At 43.4% G+C, this 27,253-nt stretch overlaps 2 protein-coding genes across 13 annotated transcripts in view; one reads left to right on the top strand and one right to left on the bottom strand.

Moving 5' to 3' along the window:
- The window catches only part of DRAM1 (DNA damage regulated autophagy modulator 1), a 108,005-nt gene extending 86,813 nt beyond the window's left edge, over window positions 1-21,192 (bottom strand). For 9 of the 12 annotated variants that reach the window (XR_014083456.1, XR_014083454.1, XR_014083459.1 and 6 more), the window contains exons 1-2: window positions 18,716-19,069; window positions 2,404-2,471 (exon numbers count right to left, since the gene is read on the bottom strand). Coding sequence is in view for 3 of the 12 variants with exons in the window: in XM_081595552.1 (XP_081451678.1) it covers window positions 2,404-2,471; window positions 18,716-18,846 (199 nt within the window). In the remaining 9 variants the exon portion in view is untranslated. Of the gene's footprint in view, window positions 1-2,403; window positions 2,637-5,752; window positions 5,847-15,213; window positions 19,070-21,031 lie in introns of those variants that run through there. The other 3 variants (XR_014083461.1, XM_081595555.1, XR_014083462.1) reach the window with 3 other exon arrangements.
- LOC145545691 (uncharacterized) lies at window positions 18,989-27,007 on the top strand. The gene is made up of 3 exons (XM_081590509.1): window positions 18,989-19,859; window positions 24,123-24,489; window positions 26,870-27,007. Exons 1-3 carry the CDS (start codon window positions 19,249-19,251, stop codon window positions 27,005-27,007), a joined length of 1,116 nt encoding a protein of 371 aa, XP_081446635.1. The 5' UTR covers window positions 18,989-19,248.
- Window positions 27,008-27,253: the final 246 nt, after the last annotated feature.

Genomic DNA, 27,253 nt, shown 5'->3' with positions numbered 1-27,253 from the left:
ACACACACACACACACACCTGACTTCCCTGGTGGCCCAATGATTAAGAATCCACCTGCTGATGCAGCGGACGAGGGTTTGATCCTTGGTCTGGGAAGATCCCATATACCACAGGGCAACTAAGCCCATGAGCCACAACTTCTGAGCCCACACGCTGCAACTGCTGAAGCCCATGAGCCCTGGAGCCCATGCTCCACAAAAAGAGAAGCCACCACATTGAGAACCCAAGCAGTGCAACTGGAGTGTAGCTCCCCGATCTCGGGAACTAGAGAAATCCCACGTGAAGTAACGAAGTCCCAGTGTAGTCAAAAATAAACAAATTAAAAAAAAAAAAATGTACCGTGGGGATCTTGCCAATGTCAATACAAATAGGTCTATATACCTCATCATGATGTACAGTGAATGCCATACTTATCTCATCATTCTCCTAATGATAGATTTCTACATTATGTGCTTTTCCCATTACAAGCAATGCTCAATGAACATCCTTGTATAGATGTCTTTGGCACACTTTCAGTGTTTCTGAAAGACAAATTCCTCGAAGTAGTAATCCTGGGTCAAAAAAAACTATGCTCAGTTAAAATGCCAAGAAGTACCTCCAAATTGCTCCAAGACTGAGGCAATTTATACTCCCACAGAAGCGTCTGAAAGCAATTATTGTGTGCCCTTGTCCTTTTAATTATTGCCAATCTAACAACTGAAAAATGGTAACCTGTTGGTTTAATTTGCACTTTTTTGATTGTCCATGAGACTGAGAAACCTTTAGTATGTCCACTAGTACTTTGCATTTCTTCTGAAAAATTGCATGCTTATCTTTTTTTTATTTTTCTCTTGAGTTTGTTCATTTTTAATTTGTAGATGTTTTTGTATACATTAAGTCCATTAGTCTACTGTCTTCTATAAATATTACAAATTTTCTTCTGGTCTGTTGTTTGTCTTTAACTTTGTGTTTCTTTCATCACTTAGAAGTTTTAATTTTTTATCTACCCAAATCTGTCAGTTCTTTCCTATTTAGCTTCTGGGTTTTGTGTAAGCTTAGATAAGCTTTTCCATCTTAAGGTTTTAAAAATATTTTCCTATAATTACATCCAAATCCTCTTATGGTTTTGTTCTTCATGTTTAGTTCTTTAATTGCCACTGGCTTTTGTGAATGGTGTGAGAGGGTACTATTCCTTTTAACTCAGCAAATTTTGTTTAGAGAAAAACTCCACATGATATGCACAGATATATTTAAAATACATTCACTTTAGCAACGTAAATTACAAAATAAGAAATAGCCTAAAATATAACAAAAGAGGATTGAGTTATAAATTATCATATGTCCATGAGATGGATATTATGCATGTGTCAGGATAAAGTAGATTTCTATGTATTCAATAGTGTATGACGGCCACATTTTTTACTGAATTTTTAAAAGCAGACTAAAAGCTAATCATTTATCAGAGAGCATTTTAAACAAAGATATTCATGTCAGATTCTGCCTTGCCTTGAAGCAAAAAGCCACACTGGTGGGGAGATGTTGATAATGGAGAAAGCAACAAGGAGGAGTGAGAGGGAGAGTAAGGCATATATGGGAAATCTCTACATTTTGCTCAATTTTTCCATGAATCTACAAGTGTTCTAAAAAGTAATGTCTGTTAGAAACAGATTCACAGACTTGCAGAAGAGGTTATAGTTGCCAGGGAGAAGGAATGGGGAAGGAAAAATTAGGGAATTTGGATGGGTATGTACACACTGCTGCATTTAAAATGGGTAACCAACAAGGACCTACTGTGTAGTACAGGGAAACACTCAATGTTATGTGGCAGCCTGGATGGAGGGGAGTTTGGGGGAGAATGGATACATGTATATGTACGGCTGAGCCCCTTTGCTGTTCACTTAAAATCATCACAACACTGTTTGTTAATCGGCTATAGTGAAAGTGAAATCGCTCAGTCGTGTCCGACTCTTAGCGATCCCATGGACTGCAGCCTACCCGGCTCCTCCGTCCATGGGATTTTCCAGGCAAGAGGACTGGAGTGGGGTGCCATTGCCTTCTCCGAATCGGCTATACCCTAATACAAAATAAAAAGTTTTTAAAAAAATAATGCCTGTTAAAAAAATAACAATTAAAAAAATGATACATAAACTATAACATTTTACTTCACATGAGATTGGGGGTTTTTAATTTACTTATAATAATTATTGTGTACTTAATGACTCAGGCAGTAAAGTGTCTGCCTACACTGTGGGAGACCCGGGTTCAAACCCTGGGTCGGGAAGATCTCCTGTATTCTCCCACTCCAGTATTCTTGCCTGAAAAATCCCATGGACAGAGGAGTCTGGTAGGCTACAGTCCATGGGGTCGCAAAGAGTCAGACACGACTGAGCGACTTCACTTCACTTCACTTCATTGTGTACTTACCAAGAAATGCAGAGAAGTTTATCATAAATCCAAAAATGCCACTCTCTGGAGGTGTTGTTCCTGTGTCACTGAGAAAGAGAAGACATGTCCAAATTAGTACAAAGGAATTCAGTTCAGCCCCCTGGGCAGGCACGTGATTGGCAGGTATTATACTGTGTTCCTTCCACGTGTTCAGCCACTTTGAATTCCAAAGATTTGATCTGATTTTGTTCCAAAGTATTTTCATGTGGGCTCTGAAAAATAAAAAAAATCCACTTTTTTTCCCCAGTTTTATTGAGATATAATTTTAAAACAGCACTGTATATGTTTAAGGTCTACAGCATAATGATCTGACTTAGACACCATGAAACGATCACCACAGTAAGTTTTGTGAACATCTATCATCTCATAGAGACACAATTTTTTTTGAAAAGAAAATTTTTTCCTTATTATGAGAACTCTTAGGGTCTACTTTCTTAACTTTCATATGTAACATAGTGAAAGTGAAAGTCGCTCAGTCATGTCCCACTCTTTGTGACCCCAAGGACTATACAGTCCATGGAATTCTCCAGGCCAGAATGCTGGAGCAGGCAGCCTTTCCCTTCTCCAGAGGGTCTTCCCAACCCAGGGATTGAACCCAGGTCTCCCACAATGCAGGTGGATTCTTTACCAGCTGAGCCACAAGGGAAGCCCATGTAACATAAAACGGTGTTAATTATATCACCCATGTTGTACATTACATCTCTGGTACTCATTTATCTGAGAACCACAAGTCTGGTCCCGTTTTCTATGAGTTTGTTTGTACATTTGTTTGTTTTGAAGTGTAAGTGACAATGCTATGTGAGGAAATACTTAAAGTGAATGGTGGTGGTGTTTCGCAGATGACTCCACCTGAAAACTCAGATGTACGTGTTCATTTTTTGTGTGTGTGTATGTGTGTGTGTGTTCATACCTGGTGAGGTACTGACTCTTCCAGGGAGGAGAAGAAAAAGACCAAAAATTATGTTTGAAAAATCTACTATTTGAATATTAAATATATATAAACCCAACATTTTAATTTTTAACATGACAAGTTATGCCTAAAAATTTACATTGCTGAAAAGACGATGGAAGGCTGAACAATAAATATTATTGATGCTTATCAGTGCTTTATGGGAATAACAAGATATCAAGGGCATACTCATGATGATAGATTATTTTAACAAAAAATAGCTTCTAAGAGACATTTTTCAAACATAGTCTATCAAGGAATTAAAGCTGGAAAGCAGCATTTGGCATGTGCTGGTTTCTATTCATTCACGCCAAGGTTTACATTTTTATGGTCTCAAGCTGCTCACATAAAGCAGCGTTCCAAAGTGACAGCAAAAGCGTTCCCAACATAAAACAGCTCAGACCCGTCTTGAATGTTTCCACATTTTAAAACAGCTCTGAAATTTAAGTACTGAAAAATGGATCGAGTTGAAAAGATGTACTTCAAAGTGAAGTGTCCTGTATGTGCAGGAAGCAGGAGCCTTTGAGCCTTGTGAACATTTAATATCTGGCGAGTATGAAGAGGTTAATGTTCCCCCTTCCCACAAATGCCTCTGGTCCCAATTACTTCAATCTCAGTGACACTTGGACTTTCCCGGTGGTCCAGTGGCTAAGACTCCGCGCTCCCAACGCAGAGGGCCTGGGTTCCGGCTCTGGTCAGGGAACTAGATCCTGCCTGCCACAATGGCTAGAAGATCCTGCATGCCACAACTAAATCCCGGCACAGCAAATAAATATTAAAAAAAAAAAAAAAATCTCAGTGTCCCTTTAACTGTAAGAGTTAACATCACCTTTTTTCCTACTAATAATCCTTTTTCTCACTAAAGGGATGTTGGCATGGAGAAGGCTGCCCGATGTGCAGGACGCCCTTCTGAGCACGACAAGGCTCTGAGCGGGTGAGGAGGGCACAGGAACCAGTGACGGGGAGAAGTGGAGACAGCACACGCGTGCCCTTGGGCAGCACTTTGCCAGAAGAGTAATTCACACAGGGGAAAGAAGCCTTCTTTTCTTGCCCTCGGGGTATAAAAAAGCAGCTACCCAGAGACTCATGCAAGAGTACTTGTTGTCACAGGTCTGAGAGGAATCTGCCACATAAAGGGGTAGGTAGAAGGGGGGACAAAGGTGCTCCAACAGGAGATGAGAAGATGACCAGACTCGGGGACCATCCATCCAGGGAGAGCAAACCAGGACATAGTTCAAGGGCCCAGGTATGCAGTCCACATGACATCAAACATGCCATTGGAAAGCTCAGGATTTCAGAATGCTATTTTTGCTTATTTGTACATTTTAAACCATACAGGCAGAATCTGGGAATTCCCTTGCGGTCCAGTGGTTAGGATTCCAAGCTTTCACTGCTATGGGCCTGTGTTTAATCCATAGTCAGGGAACTAAGATCCTGCAAGCCACCCGGGGGGTGGGGGTGGGGAGCCAAACAAAAAAAAAACAAACGTGGTCACTTCTAAGAACTTTTAAGGATAGTGTGTGTATGTGCTCAGTCGTGTCCAACTCTGCGACCCCACGGGTTGGAGCTTGCCAGGCCCCTCTGTCCATGGAATTTTCCAGGCAAGAATACTGGAGTGGGTGGGTTGTGATTTCCTCCTCCAGGAGATCTTCCCAACCCAGAGATTGAGCCCAGTCTCCTGCGTCTCCTGCACTGGCGGGCAGATACTTTATCACTGTATCACCTGGGAAACCCTTTAAGGATAGTAGTGGTTGCCTACTCTTGTTAATACAAACAGAAGGCTCCCTCTTTCATCTCAGCCACTGACATGCCATCCTGATGAAGAAGACCCAGAAACTTACGGTCCATGTGAGTCATGGCCATGGTATATCATCAAACATCAGAAAGACCGGGAGGTCTGGGTAATACGGGTGGCATTCATCACCACACAATCAGCCTTGACGAATATCACCCAGCTTACTTTGGGAAAGTTGGAATGAGACCTAAGAGAGGAATCAGAGCTTCTGCCTGACTGTCAACCTTGATAAAGTGTGGACCAACTCGGGGTAAATATGGTCAAAAACAAGACTGGAGCTGCTCTGAACATTGATGTGGTGTGATCTGGCTACTATCAAGCTCTGAGGAAGAGAGCTCCCAAAGCATCCTGTCCTGGTACGCAGATAGAGTGGGGGGCCCTGGAGGAAGTGAACCAGATGTAGCTATTTGACACAAGAGAAACCACTTTAGGCCTAAGCCGCTTTCTGATCTAAGCCTGGCCACAATGCTTGCCCTTGAACATGTCTCAGCAATAAGGATCCTAAGGGAACAAAAGAACAAACAACTGTTTTCAGGCAAGAGGAATAAAAATAACAAAGGTAATAAATAGTTGTAAAGACTCACAGTTCTGTTTCAATGGTAAAGTTAGCCTGAAGCACTTTCTGGAACTGTTTTGTGGAATTTGGTTTCCCTGGGGCTCAGATGGTAAAGAATCCGCCTGTAATGCAGGAGACCTGGGTTCGATCTCTGGATGGGGAAAATCCCCTGGAGAAGGAAATGCCAACCATTCCAGTATTCTTGCCTGGGAAATAGTCAGACAAGACTGAACAACCAAGCAAAACCCCTCTTGAGGGCTCACCCACCAGATCAACAAGACCCTAAGGGATGAGAATGTTGACCTTTTCTGACCTTGTGGTTCTCAAGCTTGGATACTGTTGACCTCTGCCTCAATTCTATGCTGAATTCCTCTCTGCTCAAGCCCCTTCATGAGTATGCATGTACCCTTAGCTTAAAACTTCCCTAATTTTACTTTGGGGGGAGATACTGCTTTGGGAAAGACTCCCAAGTGTTTTCCTTACTTGCTGCAACTAATAAATCCTTCTTTATTCCGTTCTCTGGCTTGGTTGTGTCTCCTGGCTTTATATCCACCAAGAGATAAACTCAGTTTTGGGGGTAACATCATCACGAAGGTTAAATTCTTCAGCAGAAGAGCTGAGGAGAATATCAAGGGTGTGTGTGTGCGTGTGTGTGTGTCAGAGGTGACAGGGGAATGGCTGTGTCCTGGCAGCTTGAAGCCACATGGAGGGAGGGCCATTAAATGTTAACAAGTGATTTTCTTTAAAAACATACACATATCCATGTCAGGTGGAAGCTGTAAGGCTATGTGCATATATACATATATATTTTATGCATATTATATATATATTATATCTATATGAAAGACTTTCTGACCTTAAAATGTTCTTTTAAGTCTTTTGGTGTCCAAGCTAATATTTTACATCATAAGTAAATGTGGTGTCACATTTTCTGCCTGACACTAGAATCCAGAGCGTAACAACCAAGGGAGTACCAAGGGAACCTATGGTACTCTTTCTATTTACTTTTTTTAAAAAAAATTTATTTATTGATTTATAGGCTGTGCTGGGTCTTAGTTGCCACATGTGGGATGTAGTTCCCTGACCAGGGGTCGAACCCATGCCCCCTGCATCGGGAGCGTGGAGTCTTAGGCATAGGACCACCAGGGAAGTCACTTATTTTACACTTTTTAAGCCCACAGTGAATGATCATATTGTGCAAAGGGAGAGGTAGTGGGGTCTGGCTGGCACAGCTGTACCTGGGCACCTGATTTAGGAAACTGGAGAATGAATGCCAAGCCGAACGAGTTGCCTCCCAGTTTGGCAGAAGGAGTCCTCTTACCCAACTCCCACCACAGAACTCTCTGTCACATGACTTAAGCCCTGCCTGGGTCCCATCCACATCCTCACTTGCCTCCCAGTAAAGGAGGCACTTTCTGGAAACTGTATGGAGATAGGAATTCATTGTTCACTTGCTTGGGGCTTAGAAGCTATTGAGGCTGTTATGTGTACACAGTTGTGCCTAGGAAATCAATTTACACCTATATTTACTGTATTTGAAGAAGGAAATGGCAACCCACTCCAGTACTTTTGCCTGGAAAATCCCACAGATGGAGAAGCCTGGTAGGCTACAATCCACGGGGTCGCAAAGAGTCAGACACAACTGAGTGACTTCACTTTCTTTCTTTCTTCACTGTATTTACATTCTACAAGTTTAGTTCATCATGGAAAATTCCAAGTGGTTTATCTAACATCTTTCTCCAAAATAGTGTAAACATTAAGCCAGTTCATAATCACCTGATGCTCAGAGGAAGAAAAACAATACAAATAAGACATGCATGAGAATATGTTTGGTCGAATGCTGCTCTTTAAATCATTGGATACATGTGATTCCATTCCATTACCCTAAAGCCTAGGCTCATGGTTTACCGGGGGAACTGAGATGCTGATAGTATGCAAAATTATCTGCGTGCCCAGACTGAGGTTTATGAGATTCCCCTAAAATCCTAGGCCCATTGTTTGGATGACTAGCCAGGACTTAGAACCGAAAAACACTTAATGCACCAGTAAAAGGTGACTATCATTTCCTTTTTCTTCACATTTAAATATACTATTCAAAGTAAATATTATAATAAATAGTCATTCCAGGGAATTCTCTTAGTGATCCAGTAGTTAGGACTCGATGCTTTCACAGCCATGACCCAGGTTCAATCCCTGGTCAGGGAACTAAGATTCCACAAGACTCTTGGCCAAAAAAAAAAAAGATACCATTTTATTATTTTAAATTATTAGGGCTAATTTTTTGACAGCTTAACTCAGTGATTATTCTAGGGCAAGAGGTACCCTATAGCTATGTAAACTTTTTTTTTGAGGTGTAGTTGATATACAATATTATATTCAACTACTTTTAAACTTGAGAAGAATATCCTAGTCATAAATGCAAACTTGCTCTTTTCTCACTTTATCCACAAGCAATTACCTCTATCAACCCAAATTCCCTTTGTTCATTCATACAACAACATTTTTAAAATACTGCTAACCATCTCCTACTTGGTGAGAATTGTGCCTGGTGATGAGGATATAAAGATGAACAGATAATTCACTTTGAGAAGCTTCAGGCAGTTTAGTTCAATCTCTCAGTCATATCCAACTCTTTGCAACCCCATGGAAAAGCTTAGTATCTAACAAAAAAAAATCAGATTCATTGATTCAACTTATAGTTACTGATAGCCTTTTATGCAGCAGGCAATTCTGTAGAGGGGCTTCCCAGGTGGCTCAGTGAGTGGTAAAGAATCTGCCCGCCAATACAGGAGACGCAGGAGCTGCGGGTTCCATCTCTGAGTCGGGAAGATCCTCTGGAGAAGGAAATGGGAACCCACTCCAGTATTCTTGCCTGGAAAATTCCATGGACAGAGGAGCCTGGTGGGCTACAGTCCATGGGACCACAAAGAGTCGGACATGACTAAGCAACTGAGCACGCACACACGAATGCAGTGGCAAGCAAAACAGAAAAAGTCCCTCCTTTGTGGAATTACATTCTTGTGGGGGGCAATAAAAATCATCTAGGAGTAATGCATGCTGTGAAGAAGAGGCAAGCTGGATAAGAGGACAGGGAGAGATAGATGAGCCACCCACCCAAGACAGGGTAATGTGGGAAGGTACTTGAAACAGATCTGAATGAAATGGAATGTTTGGGCCAGGAAAATTACAAGCAGAGGGCAAAGCCAAGTCAAAGGCCAGAAAGTGGCAATATATCAGAGAAACTGGAAGGAAAGGGGCATGGTTGGAGGGCAGTGAGCCAAGACCTGAGTGCAAACGGGCAAGGGGATCATGGAGAGCCCTGTGGGTCTCCAGATCCCCTGGAGAAGGAAATGGCAACCCACTCCAGTATTCTTGCCTGAAGAATCCCACAGATAGAGGAGCCTGGCAGGCTACGCACAGTCCATGGGATCACAAGAGTCGGACACAACTTAGTGACTAAGCCACAATAATCAAAAAACCTGGTTTGAGCAGGAAGCCATCAAAAACTATGTGGATATAGCGGGAGTGGGGTAGGGAGTAAATCAGGAGTTTGGGATGAACAGACACACACTAATATATATAAAATAGATAAATAACAAGGATCTATTGTATAGCCCAGGGAACTATATTCAATATCTTGTAATAATAACCTATAATGGAAAATAATTTGAAAAAGAATAGATATATACATAACTGAATCACTCTGCTATGCAACTGAAACTAACAAAACACTGTAAATCAACTATATTCCAACTAAAAACAATAAACAAAAATTATATGAATATGTATGCACCACAAATATACAACTGTCCATACATTCACTTGCCTGCGTACTGACCCTGGCCAAGGCTGTTACGTGTGTTACATGAGTCCATTATATGTCCTCCTGGCATACACACCACATGTACTGTGGACCATCTCATTTCCAGTTTTGGTGTCTTTACAATGAAGGGAAATCTTAAAAACACTTTTGAAGTAGTATCAGTACCGAATCTTTCTAGTTTTTCATCAGGTTCTGTACATCTTTACACTTGTCATAAACACTACTAAATCGACCGCAATTTTTGACAACTTGTCTCTTTGGAATCTTTCCAAAGCATTCAACTCAGTTCCCTTAGAAATGACAACTATCTTTTTGCACTCACAGACCAACAGTTCCTGTACACTGATTTTTGAGTCACACAATGACAGTAAAGAAAATACAACTGGCATAAACTCATTTGGGAACCAACACAGCTTTCTTTGACGGGTGGACAAAGAAATAGATGAGAGAAGAGAGCGAGCAGCCCTGAGAGAGGCCACTGCTGGGAAGGGTTTCCAGGGACCCCCAGCTTCCGTCACTGTATTTTTCAGAGAATGAATTTATCAGTTAGGAGACCAAGTTGATTAAGTCAAGGTTGTTTAAGAAAGCTACTACCATATCAAAAACTGAGTGGTTATAAAATTAGCCCTCACCTCAACCAAATGTCTTTTCCCACTTAACACTGGCATCTATCCAGACTGATGTGGACTGGTCCCTTGATATTACTAATAGCAAACACTAACAGAGAACTTAGGTTCTTGACCAGGGCGCTGATGAGTTCTAAGTGAGTTCACATGTTCATGCATCAGGCAGGTGCTATTATTAACCCACAGAGAAGCAAAGAAAGTCAAATGAATTATCCAAACTCCCACAGCTGGTGTACATGGCAGAGTTGTATTCAAATCAAAGGTGTCTACTCCAAAGTTGCTCCCTTACTTACCACACTATGTTCTCTCTCAGTATGATTATCAAGTGTTGTAAATACTCACAAGTAGCCACTACAAAGTAAGGGTGTAAAATATGGAAACTTTCATGAAGTCAACAGAAATGGTCTTGGAGAACAGCTGGAATCACAGTCAAAGTTAATGAACAATGAACACTGGCAGAATGAGCTGACAACAGTTGAAGAGAGGCTGAGAAGGCTAATAATACGGACCCTTCTGCTGCAAATGATCTTTGCAATCACACAGTATATACTAATCACCTACTACGTGTTTCAGTTGACTTTGTTGGCAAAGTAATGTCTCTGCTTTTTAATACGCTGTCTAGGTTTGTCATGGCTTTTCTTCCAAGGAGCAAGCGTCTTTTAATTCTATGGCTGCAATCACCATCTGCAGTGATTTTGGAGCCCAAGAAAATAAAGTCTTTCACGGTTTCCATTGTTTCCGCATCTATTCATTACAGGAACTTTATCTTTTGTTCATTACGGGAGCTTTATCTTTTCATTCTGGTTTATCCATTAGAAATGGATTTTGTTCCTTGTAAGCATTAGTACAGTTATGATTATAACCTAAATTTTGTGATTATTAACTAAATAAGGATAATTTTTAGATCCAGTTTTGGAGTTAAAGACCCAACCTCTTTTACTTTGTTTACTGTGTGATTTGGCCTCCCTTTTGGCTTAATTCTTGGTGATCCCAGTTTTCTGCCATCATTTACTAGGCAGGGTGTGTGGTCATGAGAAGGAACAATAGGAACAGCCAAAGACCACAAGCCACCCAGGTGGCGTAGTGGTGAAGAATCTGCCTGCAGTGCAGGAGACCCAGGTTTGATCCCTGGGTCGGGAAGATCCCCTGGGGAAGGGAATGGCAACCCACTCCAGTATCCTTGCCTGGAGAATCCCATGGACAGAGGAGCCTGGTGGGCTACAGTCCATGGGGTTGCAATGAGTTGGACACGACTGAGTGACTAACACACACACGCGCAAGCCACCCAGCAAACAGTACTTGTGCAAAAAGTGAGACTGGGCTAATGAAAAGCAATCAGGATGCAGAATTGGCAAAAATTTAAAACTAAAGGGCCACAGAATATTCTGGAAGTAGGAGACGCTGGCCAAAGCAGAAGGTATAAAAAGAGAAAGGCTTATCAGCTGGGATAAAGGTGACTGAAAATAGCCTGAGGGATTTGGTAGGAGAAGAAATATAAGAAACTATAACAAATTAAGCATGATTGTACTTAAAAATATGGGTGTGGCCTTGTAAAAATCTAAACGAATTCTCTGAGGTTGATTTTTATTTGTCTTTGGTTTTCACATCCCTGCATTAATGGGCTTCTCAGGCGGTGCTAGTGGTAAAGAACCTGCCTGTCAATGCAGGAGAGGTATGCCTGTGTTGAGAAGATTCCCTGGAGGAGGAAATGGCAACCCACTCCAATTCTCCACTTGCCAGGAGAATCCCATGGACAGAGGAGCCTGGCGGCTACAGTCCATAGCGTCGCAGAGTCGGACACAAATGAAGCGACTTAGCACGCACGCAGTACAGAAACTACTTGTTGAATTTGGTGGCTGTTTGGGGATTAAAGCTAATTTAATTTTCTGACAGGAAACATTCATTTGGCTAAAAAATAAATTCATCTAAAAAAGTACGCCAAGTTTAGAAGATGTTACCTTTGGGAGAAACTGGGTACAAAGATACATGAGGATGACCTACAAGGGGTAGGGGGCGTGACTGGGAGGGAGGCTCACGCGGGAAGGTATATATGTATACTTATGGCTGACTCACATTATTGTATGCAGAAACTAACACAACATACTAAGCAACCATCCTCCAATTAAAAATAAAGACACATGGGATCTTTAATATTTTTTATAACTGGATGTAAAATGACGGTTATCTTAAAATTAAAACATTAATCTTTTTTTTTAAGTATGGCAAGGCAAGTCTTACTCTCACCCTTTTATTTCCATCTGCTAAGGTCTCAATGACCATGTGATCATGGCCACCTCCTTCAATCATACATAGATAAACCACTTTTATTAGTTTCTTCATGCAAGCTAATACAAATGTATATTATTTCTCCCTCACCCCCTTTACCATGGTAGCTTATTTGGTTCCCAGTCTTGCTTTTTTCCATGTAACAATGTAACGGAAATTTTAAAGAGAGTATTCTATGTGTAGAGAGCTTTTGTTTGAGGTATTCTTAGGTAAATCATACTTATTTAGCCAGTCCTCTACTGATGGACATTTGTATTGTTTCCAACCTTTTGTTATTAAAAGCCATTATTAATAATTCGGGCTTCCCTTGTGGCTCAGCTGGTAAAGAATCTGCCTGCAATGTGGGAGACCTGGGTTCAATTCCTGGGTTAGGTGGATCCCCTGGAGAAGGGAAAGGCTACCCATCCCAGTATTCTCCTGGAGAATTCCATGGACTGTATATATAGTCCATGGGGTCGCAAAGAGTCGGACACGAATGAGCAACTTTCACTTTACTTATTAATACCTTAGATACTGTATTTGTGTCATTTTGATAACTAATGCCTAACTCCCTCTACAGAGACTGAATCATTTTACATTCCCACCAGCGATGTATGGGAGCCTGTTGTCCCGAAGTCTCAACAGTAGAATGTGTTATCAAACATTTGGGTTTCTGCCAATCCAGTAGATTTTAATTTTTATTCCATTCATGAGGTTGAGTATATTTCCATTTGTCCAATATACTGAAGAATAACAATGTTATCAGAAAATGTCTGATAAGAAAGCTGAATTTGATCATTTTACTAGAAAGAGGTCCTTCCACAGTTCTGGATCTTATTTACTTTTTTCTTTTCTTTTTTTTTTTTTTTTGCACATGGTAAAATACTGTTTATTTAAAGTTTGAAACTATGTAAAGTAACATTACCTATTTTATATACAAATATTTTATATATGAAATTATATAAGCTATGAAAAGTATAAAAACATGGCTAAGAAGGGTGCCCATGAGCTTTTCCAGATATTTCAGTTCAGTTCAGTTGTTCAGTCATGTCTGACTCTTTGTGACCCCGTGGACTGCAGCACGCCAAGCATCCCTGTCCATCAACAACTCCCGGAGCTTGCTCAAACTCATGTCCATTAAGTCAGTGATGCCATCCAGCCATCTCATCCTCTGTTGTCCCCTTCTTCTCCCACCTTCAATCTTTCCCAGCATCAAGGTCTTTTCCAATGAGTCAGCTCTTCGCATCAGGTGGCCAAACTATTGGAGTTTCAGCTTCAACATCAGTCCTTCCAATGAATATTCAGGACTGACTTCATTTAGGATGGACTGGTTGGATCTCCTTGCTGTCCAAGGGACTCTTGAGAGTCTTCTCCAACTACTACTACTACTACTACTAAGTCGCTTCAGTCGTGTCCGACTCTGTGCGATCCCATAGACGGCAGCCCACCAGGCTCCGCCGTCCCTAGGATTCTCCAGGCAAGAATACTGGAGTGGGTTGCCATTTCCTTCTCCAGTTGGATCTTATTTAAAATGCATTGGCTAAGGCTTCCCTGGTGGCTCAGTGGTAAAGAATCTGCCTGCCAACGAAGGAGACTCGGGTTTGATCCCTGATCTGGGAAAATACCACCCGCCGCGGAGCAACTAAGCCCGTACACCAAACTACTGAGCCTGTGCTCTAGAGTCTGGGAACTCCAACTATTGAGCCCATGTGCTGCAAACTACTAAAATCAGCACACACTAGAACCTGTGCTCCTCAACAAGAGAAGCCACTGTAAGGAGAAGCCCGCATACTGCAATGAAAAGTAGCCCCTGCCCAACTCAACCAGAGAAAAGCTAGGACGGCAACAAAGACCCAGCACAGCCAAAAGTAAATAAGTAAAATTAAAATGCAATGGCTAAAAAAAAAAAAAAATGCAATGGCTGCTGCTGCTGCTAAGTCGTTTCAGTCGTGTCCGACTCTGTGCGACCCCATGGACTATAGCCTACCAGGCTCCTCTGTCCCTGGGATGTTCCAGGCAAGAGTACTGGAGTGGGGTGCCATTGCCTTCTCCGATGCAATGGCTAGTGGTGATCAATTTGTAATGTACAGAGATTGCTATGTTGCACACCAGGAACTAAGGAACTGTTGTAGGTCAATTACACTTCAAAACAAACATTAGATCTGAAGTTTCGAGAGGTGGGGGTGGGGGGAGGAATTACATGAAGGTAGCCAAAAGGGAAGCCTGGCGTGCTGCAGTCCATGGGGTCGCAAAGAGTCAGACACGACTGAGCGGCTGAACAACAAGCCAAAAGGCACACACTTCCAGCTGTAAGATAAAGAAGTGCTAGGAAAGTAAAGTACAACATGAGTAATATAATGAACACTGCTGTATGTTAAGAGAGTAAATCTTAAGGGTTTTCATCACATGGAAAAAAATATTTTTTATTTTGTATCTATATGAGATGTAGGTAGTCACTAAAATTATTGTGATGATCATTTCATGACGTACATAAGTTAAATCATGATACTCTACACTTTAAGCTTATACACCACTGTACCTTAATTGTATCTCAATAAAACTGGAAGATAAGTAAAATTGTAAAATGCAATGGCTTTTATTTAAAGTGTTCAGTGTTGTTTAAAAACATCAGAAGATCAGATTGAATGAACAATAACTTCACGTAAAAGGGTCGTTGTTCAGTTCCTAAATCGTGTCCGACTCTGGGATCCCATGGACTGCAGCATGCCAGGCTTCCCTGTCCTTCACTATCTCCTGGAGTTTGCTCAAACTCACCTTCATTGAGTCTGTGATGCTATCAACCATCTCATCCTCTGTCGTCCCCTTCTTCTCCTGCCCTCAATCTTTCCCAGCATCAGGGTCTTCTCCAATGAGTTAGCTCTTTGCCTCAAGTGGCCGAAGTATTGGGTACTCACCCTAAATATGTCCAAATCACTGACCCGCCACCAAGGGCCTATCAAGACCTCCCTAAACGGCTCTGCCCACCCTTGAGGGAAGAAAAACAAGACTCACAGATGAACACCCAAGAAATAGTAAATTCAACAAATATCGGGAGCCTTCATGGATCTTACATGATCAACATAATAAATAAGCAAATCATATTGTTTGTTAGAAGGTAATAGGTGCTATGGTAAACAAGACTGGATTGAGGCCAGGGGATCAGGAGCCCTGTGGACCATCAGAGCAGGCCTCACAGAGATAATATTCGAACAAAGAAGGAGATAAGGAAGAAAGCCTGTGATAATCTGGAGGTAGAGCATTCTGGTAGACAACAGCCAGTGCAAAGGCCAGAAGGAAGATGTGTGCCTAACATGCTCAAGACCTGGGCAGGAGGCCAAGGAGGCTGGAGGAAAGTGGAGGGAATGAGGGTAAGGAAGAATCGGAGGTTTCTTTGAGAGCAGAGATGAGTTAGACAATTAAGTTGTTGTGCAGGCTCAGTCGTGACCGACACTTTGCGACCCCATAGACTGCAGCCTGCCAGGCTCCTCTGTCTGTGGGATTTTCCAAGCAAGAATACTGGATGGGTTGCCATTTCCTTCTTCAGGGGATCTTCCCAACCCAGGGATTGAACCCCCGTCTCCTGTGTCTCCTGCATTGGTAAGTGGCTTCTTTACCATCTAGGTAAGGTCTAGGCCAACCAGATAAATTTGGAGTTAATCACGTCCTGTCCTCACCCTTCTGATCTTGCCCTTGCCCTGGCCTCAGAGACTTAAGTTTTCTTGGAGGGGCAGAGGCCATCCAGTGCTCCAACCACTACTGTAGACAGAAAGAGCAAACAACCTAAAGGCCCCAGGCACACTTAGGCAAGCAATCACGTGCTTGTAGGCTGAAGACTCCAGGCAGTAAGAGAACAATCTCGTACCTTTTTCTTCTATAATTCTGCTTTCTCCTGAAAGTTTTCTTTCCTTGCTAAATTTAAAATTTCTTCCTTGGAACGTCTGTGATTTGAGCATCTCACAACAGGTTGGTCCTGTCAGCCGTTTCCCCTTTTCTGCACATCTAATATCTCACCTGGACGTGGCAGTAATCACCACTATATCAGACGCCTCTTGGGCTCATGCTCAGTTTCTCAGTCATGTCTGACTCTGCAACGCTATGGAATGAAGCCCTCCAGGCTCCTCTGTCCATGAGATTCCCCAGGCAAGAATACTGGAGTGGGTTGCCATTTCCTCCTCCAGGGGATCTGCCCAACCCAGGGATTGAACCCATGTCTCTTGCAGCTCCTGCGTTGGCAGGTGAATTCTTAACCACTGATCCACCTGGGGAGCTCTCAGAAACCCTTACAAAGACTCAAATGCTGCCTCTGATCACCTACCCAATTCATACCAAATACTATCTGCCCCGGCTTCCCTGATAGCTCAGTTGGCAAAGAATCCACCTGCTATGCAGAAGACCCCAGTTCGATTCCTGGGTCAGGAAGATCCACTGGAGAAGGGATAGGCTACCCACTTCAGTATTCTTGGGCTTCTCTTGTGGCTCAGCTGGTAAAGAATTCGCCTTCATGCAGGAGACTTGGATTCAATCCCTGGGTTGGGAAGATGCCCTGGAGAAGAGAAAGGCTACCCACTCCAGTATTCTGGCCTGGAGAATTCCATGGACTGTATAATCCATGGGGTCACAAAGAGTTAGACACAACTGAGTGACTTTCACTTTCACTATCTGCCCCTGACCTTCAAACTGGTGACAAACACAGCTACTATTTTCTCAATAAAAAGCATTACAGGGAGAGAACTCTTTCTTTTTACACCAGTCTAAGAGGATCTATCCCACTTTAGAATCAAGAGAAGCGAGACAATGAGAACAGAGACTAGTGAGGAGCAACCAAGCTGAGGTTTCTGCAGGGGCAGCAGGCCTGATGGGAAAGTCATCTTGCGTGGGCAAAACCACCGTTACTCCAGACTGGCTTCTGTGCTTGCTTCCTTGCACCTTTAAACTCGAGTCCCCACTTGCTCCACCTTCATTTCCCCTTCGTTGTCTACTAAAAAGACTATATAGACCATTGCTCTCCAGGCAGAACGGCTGCAAGAGGAAGAGGCCCTGCAATTTCTGTAATCTCTACAACCCCTACAATAATTAAGCACTAACCTTAGGTCTCACCAACTTTCTAATCCCTTCACCAATCAATACAGATCCAGAGGGGTAAGACAGGATGGATACACCACTAGGATAAGGGTATATCTTTCTGACATTTAAGGAATGCCATTACCACAGGCAAGGCACAGAGCTGGGAGCCCCAAGAAATCCAGACATGCGTTCTGGGCACTGATAAAGTGACTTTCAATAAAGGTAGAGGCCAAACTTCCCCTGTAGTCCAGTGGTTCAGACTGTGACTTCTAATGTATGGGGCACAAGTCAATCCCTGGTGAGGGAATTAAGATCCCAGCAGTGTGCCCCCACCCCCAAAAAGAGGTAGAGGCAAAAACTCATGAAAAATGAAACCATATGGCGACAACGCCTGAGATGTCACCAATCATTGACAATCTGAAGACCAACTACCCAGAGGGATCTTGGGCAGCTCCATACAAAAGAACTTAGAGCAGCTCTCAAAGACCCAAGGGTAGCACGGTGGTGCTTCTGGCATAGGGATTAATCTGGGTGTGAGTTCTGTTTCCAATTTCCCAGCTGTGACATCAGTGTCACACTGATGATATTTCAACATCTGCTTAAACTTAGTTTCCTTGCAAGAAAGAGGAGCCAGACAGCAGCTTCTCGAGGATGTTGAGAAGCGGAAGTGAAATCCAGGAGCTGCTTTAGCATAGCTCAGATGATAAAGAATCTGCCTGCAGTGTGGGAGATGCGAGTTCCATCCCTGGGTCAGGAATATCTCTGGAGAAGGGAATGGCAACCCACTCCAGTATTCTTGCCTGGAGAATTCCATGGACAGAGGAGCCAGTACAGTCCGTGGGTCGCAAAGAGTCGGACGCAACTGGGCGACTAGATCTACCTCTTACACACTCAGCAAGTGCCATCCATCAGGACCCACTCTGATCTCAATACCGCCCAAGAGGCGTCTGCTCGGTACCCAGTCTGTAAGTTCTCCTGTCTATCCTGAGCCTCTCAGGATGCCACTCTGTTCAGTGTCTGGGAAAAATCGGAACTGCTCAGCTCCCACGCCGTCTCCCAGTCCATCCCGGGACCACTGGGGGCATCCTCTTCTATACGAATGGGTACCCGATCTTTCCTCAGGACGCCCATGGGGTCTGGACACCTTTCCTCCGCATCAGCAGCGCTCCCCGCGCGGTGCCCCGCGTCCCGCCTCGCTCAGCCGGCTCCTCACCTGATGTAGGGGAGAAAGGGGTTGACGTGCCCAGAGAGCACGGCGACCACGTAGGAGATGATGAAGGCGGCGGACGACCAGGTCACCAGCAGGAAGGGGACGAAGGCCATTCCCCGGAGAAAGCACAGCATCGCGCCGCCACCGCCGGGAGGGCGCTGCGCTCTGCGGAGCCGGGTCGCGGGGCGGATTGCTGGGCTGCTCCGCGCTGCCGCGAGGCGGGGGCGGCGCACGTGCGTTGAACAACAGCGGGCGGCCGGGCTGACCCGAGGCTCCGCGACGGCGGGGCAGGCCCGGCCCCGGAGGGAGGGGAGGCGCGGAGAGCGGAGCGAGGCGGCGGGCGGCGAGGCAGCGGCCGGGGGTGGGTGGGGCGCGGGCGGCCCGGGCTTGTTGCGAAACCAGTGAAGTCACAAAGCGGCGGCCCTCGCCGACTTGCCCGGCGCGGGGCGACCTCCCCGCGGACGCGACGCCGGGGCTGCTGAGGACCAGGCTCCTTTCGCTTTTGGTTTGGCCTCCTGGCGCGGGACGCGGCGGGGATGCCCGCCCAGAGAGTCCCAGTCTACCCGCGCCGTCCTGCCCCTTGCGCAACTCCGGAGAAATGGATCAACTCCTCCCCGCCCCTCCTCCTCCCCTCGGGGTTTCCGGGGTACCGGGCCTCGAACCCCGACGGCTTCCTCTGCGTGGTCCCGCCGCCCGCGCGTCGCCAGGGAGAGCGTGACCACCGCGTGGTGACATCTACCGCGTCCCGCCCGGCTGCACGGCTCCGGGCAGAATTGTTGGGTGACGTTCTCCAGGCCATGGGACATGAATGTGGCACCCACCTGGGCGGTGTCCACCTGGAAACCCGGAGCGTGTGGAGGCTGGGGGTTGCTGGAGTGTGGGTGGGGGGCCGGACTGAGCTCTGGCCGAGCCTGTGCTGCCCACAGTTCTACTTCCCTCGTCCCTCCCAACCCCAGGCGGACTTTTCTTTCCTAGAAATTAAGTTTCTCTTTCTCTCACGGATCAGGGTTAGCCCAGGCTTGAAGCCATGTCGTAAGACTGGTAATAGTGACTTGGTACATTTCAAACCCTGCGAAAGGGATTCGTGCTCCAGAGGCGCTTGCAAGCACGGTGATTTTGAAATACAGTTTAGGAATTTGAGCCCAAGGTATGTGAGGTCACGGGGTCATTGGTAACCAAACGTGGGTTCCTTTAAGCCACAGAAACATTTCTTGGGTGTCACACCTTGCTAGGGGTCAGGATACAAAGATTTAAATAGTTTCATGGGGTTTAGGCGACTGACATATCAAAATAAAATACACTGTATGGAATATCAAACAAATATGATAATCTTTAAAAAAAAAAAAGGAAGAGATATGCATAGAGTTGAGAGGCAGGTGCTGCTGCTTAGATGAAGAACCAAGGACTTTTTCCTAACAGATATTACAGCTTTTTAAAATAAATGATTGCTCTTCAGGCAAGGAAAGGGGAGACGAGCATTTGTAATTCAAGGAGACAGCAGGAGAAAATGGCAAACTACCTGGTGTTCTGGAACTGGAAAAGCATGCAAGAGGAACTCCATGGTAATCCAGTGGTTAGGACTACACTCTTCAACGCAGAAGTCACAGGGTTCAATCTCTGGTGGGGAACTGAGATTTCACACGCAGTGTGTGTGCTTAGTCGTTCAGTCATCTCCGACTCTTTTCAGCCCTTTGGACCGGAGCCCGCCAGGCTCCTCTGTCCATGGAATTTTCCAAGCAAAAAATACTGGAGGAGGTTGTCATTTCCTCTTCCTGGGATCTTCCCCAGGGATCGAACCTACCTCTCTTGCACTGGCAGGTAGATTCTTTACCACTGTGCCACCTGGGAAGCAGAACTACCAAATAAAGAAACGAACCATTAAAATAAAGACAGATAAGAAAACACACTACTGTAAGGTGGACAATGGAGAGGTGAGCAAAGAGGCTGCAGCACCTGAGCCCTACTAAAAATCTTATTTGTTTGGTTTTGGTTTTGGTAGTGAGGGGAGAAGGAACATGGACAGACTTGTACTTCAGGAGATCATTGAGGCTGTGGGAGGAGTGACCACAAATCCAATAAAGCAGAGGCTTTTAATTAAGCTTCTTTTTAAGCAAAAAATACAAAAGCTGCCATCCTTAGTGATCCGTTGTAGGTCTCTACTTAGGTTTCTCTGTTCTGAAAACCCACTCTCTTCCCTGGCCTTCCTTCCCTTCCCTGTCACCTCCTGTTTCTCTTCTACTCTGCAAACATGCTGTACTGGGCTAGGCTTAGTCACTCAGTTATGTCTGACTCTTTTCAACCCCATGGACTATAGCCCACCATGCTCTTCTGTCCGTGGGGCTTCTCCAGGCAAGAATACTGGAGTGGGTCGTCATATCCTCCTCCAAGGGATCTTCCCAACCCAGGGATCGAACCCAGGTCTCTCACATTGCAGATGGATTCTTTACAGTCTGAGCCACCAGGGAAGCCCACTCTACAACTGTCTGATTTAAGAAACCCTCCCTGAGGCAGGGGAATTATGACATCAAATGGAATTCACTTGATCAGTTTATCTCTCTGTTCCTTAAGTCCCTTAAACAATTCAATTGGCTAATCACTTTTTTTGTTTGTTTGTTTGTTTTTATTAAACTTTTTACTTTGGAGTATAGCTGATTAACCGTGTTGTGATAGTTGCAGGTGGACAGCAAAGGGACTCAGACATATATATGCATGTATTCATTCTCCCCCAAACTCCCCTTCCATCCAGGCTGCCACATAACATTGAGCAGAGTTCCCTGTGCTATATAGTAGGTCCTTGTTGGTTATCCATTTTAAATATAGCAGTGTGTACATATCCATCCCAGACTCCCTAACCATCGCTTTCCCCCAGCTAACCACTTTTAACCCAAACATACAAGAGTTGTCTGACTATAAAGGTAGTAAGAATTTTGTTGTTTAACATAAGTATGTACACATGTATATATTTTAAATGGATTCATAAGTGTAACTAGCTGTATACACATACATATGGTATCTACCAGTCCTAAGGAGCCCAGGGCTGCTTTCCCTTCCTAAAGCTTTTGATGCCATAAATCTTATGACACCTACTCCTTAGAATAGTAAAGTTTATATGATAAGACATGCAAAAATACTGAAAAACATCCTTACTGGTGAAGGAAACCAGAATATGTCACCCCCAAATATGTCTCTTTAACATATTGGTTTGAGCTGAATCCAATTAAGAAGGAGCAAAAGCAGAAAAAGTTCTCTCTACCCTCTTCCTTTCTGTCTAAAACTCTTCTCTTCTGCTCTCAGTTGTGTCCGACTCTTTGTGACCCCATGGACTGTAGCCCACCAGGCTCCTCTGTCCATGGGATTTTTCAGGCAAGAATGCTAGAGTGGGCTGCCATTTCCTACTCTAGGGGATCTTTCTGACCTAGGGGTCAAAACTGCATCTCTTGCATCTCCTGCATTGGCAGGCAGATTCTTTATCACTGTGCCACCTGGGAAGCCCATTTCTGTCTAAAGGCAGAATATAAATTTCCTTTGTTGAAGAGAGTACTAGATTCTTAGCCCAGAGATGGCACCAGAGGAATCTGCAAACAAGCCTCACTCCACTCACTTCCCCCAATATATTACATTCCCACAGTTTCCTGCCCTTGGAATCCTACAGACATTTTCCTTTGTCCTGTCATTTCTGTACGAATTTATTGTTTCTTTGTTAAGATGCTGTATTCACCCAAGTTCTAGCTCTCCCTTTGTTACTTATACTTGAGTTTCTCCCATGCATTTATGAGATGTATATATTAATAAACTTCTTATTATCTACCTTTAAGATGTGTAATAAAGTTTTGCTTCTCCTCTGGATTGGATTCTGACTTTCTGTCAGAGGAAGTCATTCTGTCTCAAAGTAAGGATCTCAGTGGGCTGTCCTTTAGAGGATGAAGTCATTCTTCCTTGATGACCATCATTTACTGACAAGCAGTGTTGCTCTGATCTAAACAAACCTCACATCAAAGCTCAAGTGTCATCCTCTTTTTATGGATGAGGAAATTGAAGTTCAAGGCCATTAAGTTATTGAATAGAAGTTCAGAATTCGAATTCAGGTTTATCTGACTCAAAAAACTGTAACCCTAACCATTGTGAGGAACTGCCTCACCATTCTAATTCCCCAAACTCCAGAATTACAGAAGGAAACCCTTAAAATATATAGAGTTATCTTATTTTTAAACTTTTGTATGGATATACTTATACATTTTGAAGAACTTACACAATGTATAATAACAACATAAACAATTGAAAAACATTCATAATTCCCTGGCAGTAAGTCAACTTTCTCAATTTCCTAGCTTCTATTTTGTTCTTTTACATAGAAATAGTTAAAATCAAATTGTAGTTACAAGTGTATAGTTTGATTATTTTTATGTATGAAACATCTGTTCCATGTTGTTACACTCTTTGAGTTACTACTTTTACTCGGTATTTATCCACTGAATTAATGAGCTATAGTTTATTTCATGCCCCACATTGTTAAACACTGGGGGCAGTGAAATAAATTGTGCTCATCCAGATAGCATTTAAATGACATTTAAATCACATTCTACGAACATTTCAGGTTTCTGCTTTTCTTTTCACTTTAGATAAATTTCCATGCATGGGATTGCTCTGTCAAAGGACAATACAAACATTTTAAAAATCCATGTTAGCATTCTAAATTATTTGAAACTGTAGTACCAATTTCATTGCTTTAATAACCTACTGCAGTTTCATCATATACCACCTCCATTTCTGTATTTTTTTTTAACATTTATTTATTTGTCTGCAGCTGGTCACAGTTGTGGCATGAGGGATCCAGTTCCCTGACCAGGGATCAAACCTAGGCCCCCTGCTTTGAGAACATGGAGTCTTGGCCACTGGACCACCCGGGAAGTCCTGGGGGCTGGTTATTTCTTGCCTACCCTTATTTTGGTCCCACAACCCTGGTCTCTAAGGCTTAAATTCCTTACTTAGAAGGTGGTTGAAAGCCTAAAACTTCGGTGGCACTTACTCAGGGTAGATGCCCCTGACCAAATACAGTCCTAGAGCTGGGCCCACACCTCTGGATTTCTATTCTTTTTGGAGGTCTTGCCCCAGTAACTCCTTATCCTTTGGTTAAATCTGATACTTTTAAAACAATTTTATATTTCCCCAGATTTTCCAGTTGTCTGAATTTCCTAGTCCAGCGTTTTTATAAGCAGCAGTGGAGGCATTGCATTAGGTCCTTGTCTCTTTTTTTTTTATGCAAAAGCAGCTTTTTAGAATTCACAGTTCAATATCTTGCTCATTTGTCATTACGTAGCTCTTTAATTATCAGAAAAGAGAGTACAAAAATTAGCACTGTTAATTTCATTTCCCTCACCATTCTTTACTTAATCTCTGTTTTTATTCACAGGCAAGCTGGAATCAAGATTGCTGGGAGAAATATCAATAACCTCAGATATGCAGGTGATACCACCCTTATGGCAGAAAGAGAAGAAGAACTAAAGAGCCTCTTGATGAAACTGAAAGAGGAGAGTGAAAAAGTTGGCTTAAAACTCAACATTCAGAAAACTAAGATCATAGCATCTGGTCCCATCACTTCATGGCAAATAGATGGGGAGACAGTGGAAACAGTGTCAAACTTTATTTTGGGGGGCTCCAAAATCACTGCAGATGGTGACTGCAGCCATGAAATTCAAAGACCCTTGCTCCTTGGAAGAAAAGCTATGACAAACCTAGACAGCATATTAAAAAGCAGAGACATTACTTTGCCAACAAAGGTCCGTCTAGTCAAGGCTATGGTTTTTCCAACAGTCATGTATGGATGTGAGAGCTGGACTGTAAAGAAAGCTGAGCATCGAAGAATTGATGCTTTTGAACTGTGGTGTTGGAGGAGACTCTTGAGAGTCCCTTGAAGTACAAGGAGATCAAACCAGTCAATCCTAAAGGAAATCAGTCCTGAATATTCATTGGAAGGACTGATGCTGAAGCTGAGACTCCAATACTTTGGCCACCTGATGCGAAGAGCTGACTCATTTGAAAAGACCCTGATGCTGGGAAAGATTGAGGGCAGGAGGAGAAGGGGACGACAGAGGATGAGATGGCTGGATGGCATCACCAACTCGATGAACATGAGTTTGAGCAAACTCCGGGAGTTGGTGATGGACATGGAGGCCTGGCGTGTTGCAGTCCATGGGGTTGCAAAGAGTTGGATACGACTGAGCGACTGAACTGAATTGAACTGAAAAGCCTCAATTGTTTCTCTTTTCTAAAAGCTGCAGTGTCCCCTCTCCATGAATATGAACTGAACTTACTGACTTCTGAAGATGAAAGTATGCTGAGGAGAAATAATGTATCTTTACAGAGAGAAATCTTAACATCACCTTAACTAGACGATCAAAGTTAACATCACCAGTAGCAAACTGATGTTCTATATGCTACAGATTAATATGTGCGTGTGTTCATGCTCAGTCACTTAGTTTTGTCTGACTCTTTGCAACACTTTGGACTCCTGCCAGGCTCCTTTGTCCATGGGATTTGTTTTGGCAAGAATACTGGAGTGTGTTGCCATTTCCTCCTCCAATGGATCTTCCTGACCCAGGGATCTGAACTCAGGTCTCCCGCTTCTCCTGCATTGCAGGCAGATTCTTTACCTGCTGAGCCATCAGGGAAGCCCCACAGATTGATATAATAATAATATATTCTATATATAGATATAATAAGATATCCTGATGTGATGAGAAAGTATTTCACCTCTGTGGTATTTTCCCCGAAGTCCATTACCTCCTCCCAGCTTCATCTAATTATGAGAAAACAAGACAAACGGTAATTGAAGGCCACTCTATAAAATACCTGATTACTACTTTGAAAAGTGTCAAAGTCATGAAAAACAAGGGAAGACTGAGAAACTGTCACAGACTAGAGGAACAAAGGAAACATCTAAACGTAATACGGTATCCCACATTGGATCCTGGAACAGAAAAAGGACCTTAGTGAAAAAACGAGTGAAATCAGAATTAAGCCTATAGCTTAGTTAATGGTAATATGCCAATGTTAATTTCTTAGTTTTGATAAATGTATCATGGTACATGTTAATATTAGGGGAAACTGGGTCAAGGGTATATGGGAATTCTCTGTGCTTTCTTTGCAACTTTTCTGTAGATCTACAATAAGTCCAAAATATTTTTTGAAGTTGCAGACTTCCCTGGTGGTACAGTGGATAAGAATCCATCTGCTAAGGCAGGGGACATGGGTTCGATCCCTGGTCTTAGAAGATTCCGCATGCCTCAGAGTAACTAAGTCCATGTGCCACAACTACTGAACCCACACTCTAGAGCCTGTGATCCACAACTACTGAGTCCATACACCTTGAGCCTGTGCTCTTCAACAAGAGAAGCCACAACAGTGAGAAGCCCTGGCAATTCTCGCTAAAACTAGAGAAGGCCTGCACACAAAAATGTGCGTGCCAGAACAAAGACCCAGAACAACTGAAAATAATTTTTTTTAAAAGTTGCAGTAAAGTATTTACCAAAATTCAATAATATCTTGTATTTAAAATCTCATACTTCATTAGTCACCTTTTGACAGTCATGTTACTTTTCTCAGTTGTATTGTAGAAGCAGAGAACATACAGTATGCCTAGATGTTCACCTAGAATGAAGGATTCCTCTAAAAAGAATTGATGCAAATGAATTTATTGACAAAACAGAAACAAACTCACAGACTTAGAGAATGAGTTTATGGCTGCCGGGGGGAAGGATGGTGGGGAGGGATAGTTAGGGAGTTTGGGATGGACATGTACACATCACTACATTCAAAATGGATAACCAACAAGGTCCTACTGTATAGCTCAGGGGATTCTGTGCAATGTCATGTGGCAGCCTGGATGGGAGGAGAGTTTAGGGAAGAATGGATACATATATGTGTATGGCTGAGTCTCCTGAAACTATCACAACATTGTTAATTGGTTATACTCCAATATAAAATTAAAAGTTTAAAAAAAATAGAATGAAAGATTCCTGCTTCTTTTCCATTGTCTGGTGTTTGCTGGGAAGAGGTTCCTTAGGCAGGAACTTTATTTCCTAGTTCTTACCAATGGAGGTGGTAAGTCACTTCCTGGTGAAACAGTGGGTGTGCCTCTTTCACTTTCTTTGTCCGTAGGCTGGCTGGATACCAGTGCCCATGGTGACCTTGGAAGTCACTTGTATGAATAGAGACTGCCAACCTGGATCGCTGAACAGCTCTATGAGGCAGAGAACTCCATCCAAACCCCAGTGCCCAACCATTCAGAAACACTAGTTTGGGTCTTTACATAAATGAGAAACTAAAGCCTTTGAGATTTCTGGGTTTATCTGCTACAGCAGCCCACATCTCTCAGAGTATGTGTGTGTGCATGCTCTGTCCTGTTTGATTCTGTGACTCCAGGGACTGTGGCCCACGAGGATCCTCTGTTCATGGGATTCTCCTGGCAAGAATGCTAGTTGCCATTTCCTTCTCCAGCAGATGTTCCCAACCCAGGGATTGAACCCACATCTCTTGCATTGA

The sequence above is a fragment of the Giraffa tippelskirchi genome, chromosome 4 (assembly GCF_054371585.1).
Source record: "Giraffa tippelskirchi isolate mGirTip1 chromosome 4, T2T-mGirTip1v1.2.pri, whole genome shotgun sequence".
NCBI classification, from domain to species: Eukaryota; Metazoa; Chordata; class Mammalia; order Artiodactyla; family Giraffidae; genus Giraffa; species Giraffa tippelskirchi.
This window is presented reverse-complemented; position numbering and strand designations above follow the sequence as displayed.

What these genes read in the sequence shown, in the direction of transcription:
- LOC145545691 (XM_081590509.1), top strand. Translation starts at nt 19,249, where the DNA reads ATGCCCGCCCAGAGAGTCCCAGTCTACCCGCGCCGTCCTGCCCCTTGC. An exon ending in TTTAGGAATTTGAGCCCAAG is followed by an intron (nt 19,860 to 24,122) that starts GTATGTGAGGTC and finishes TTTTATTCACAG; the next exon opens with GCAAGCTGGAATCAAGATTG. An exon ending in ACATTACTTTGCCAACAAAG is followed by an intron (nt 24,490 to 26,869) that starts GTCCGTCTAGTC and finishes CTTTGTCCGTAG; the next exon opens with GCTGGCTGGATACCAGTGCC.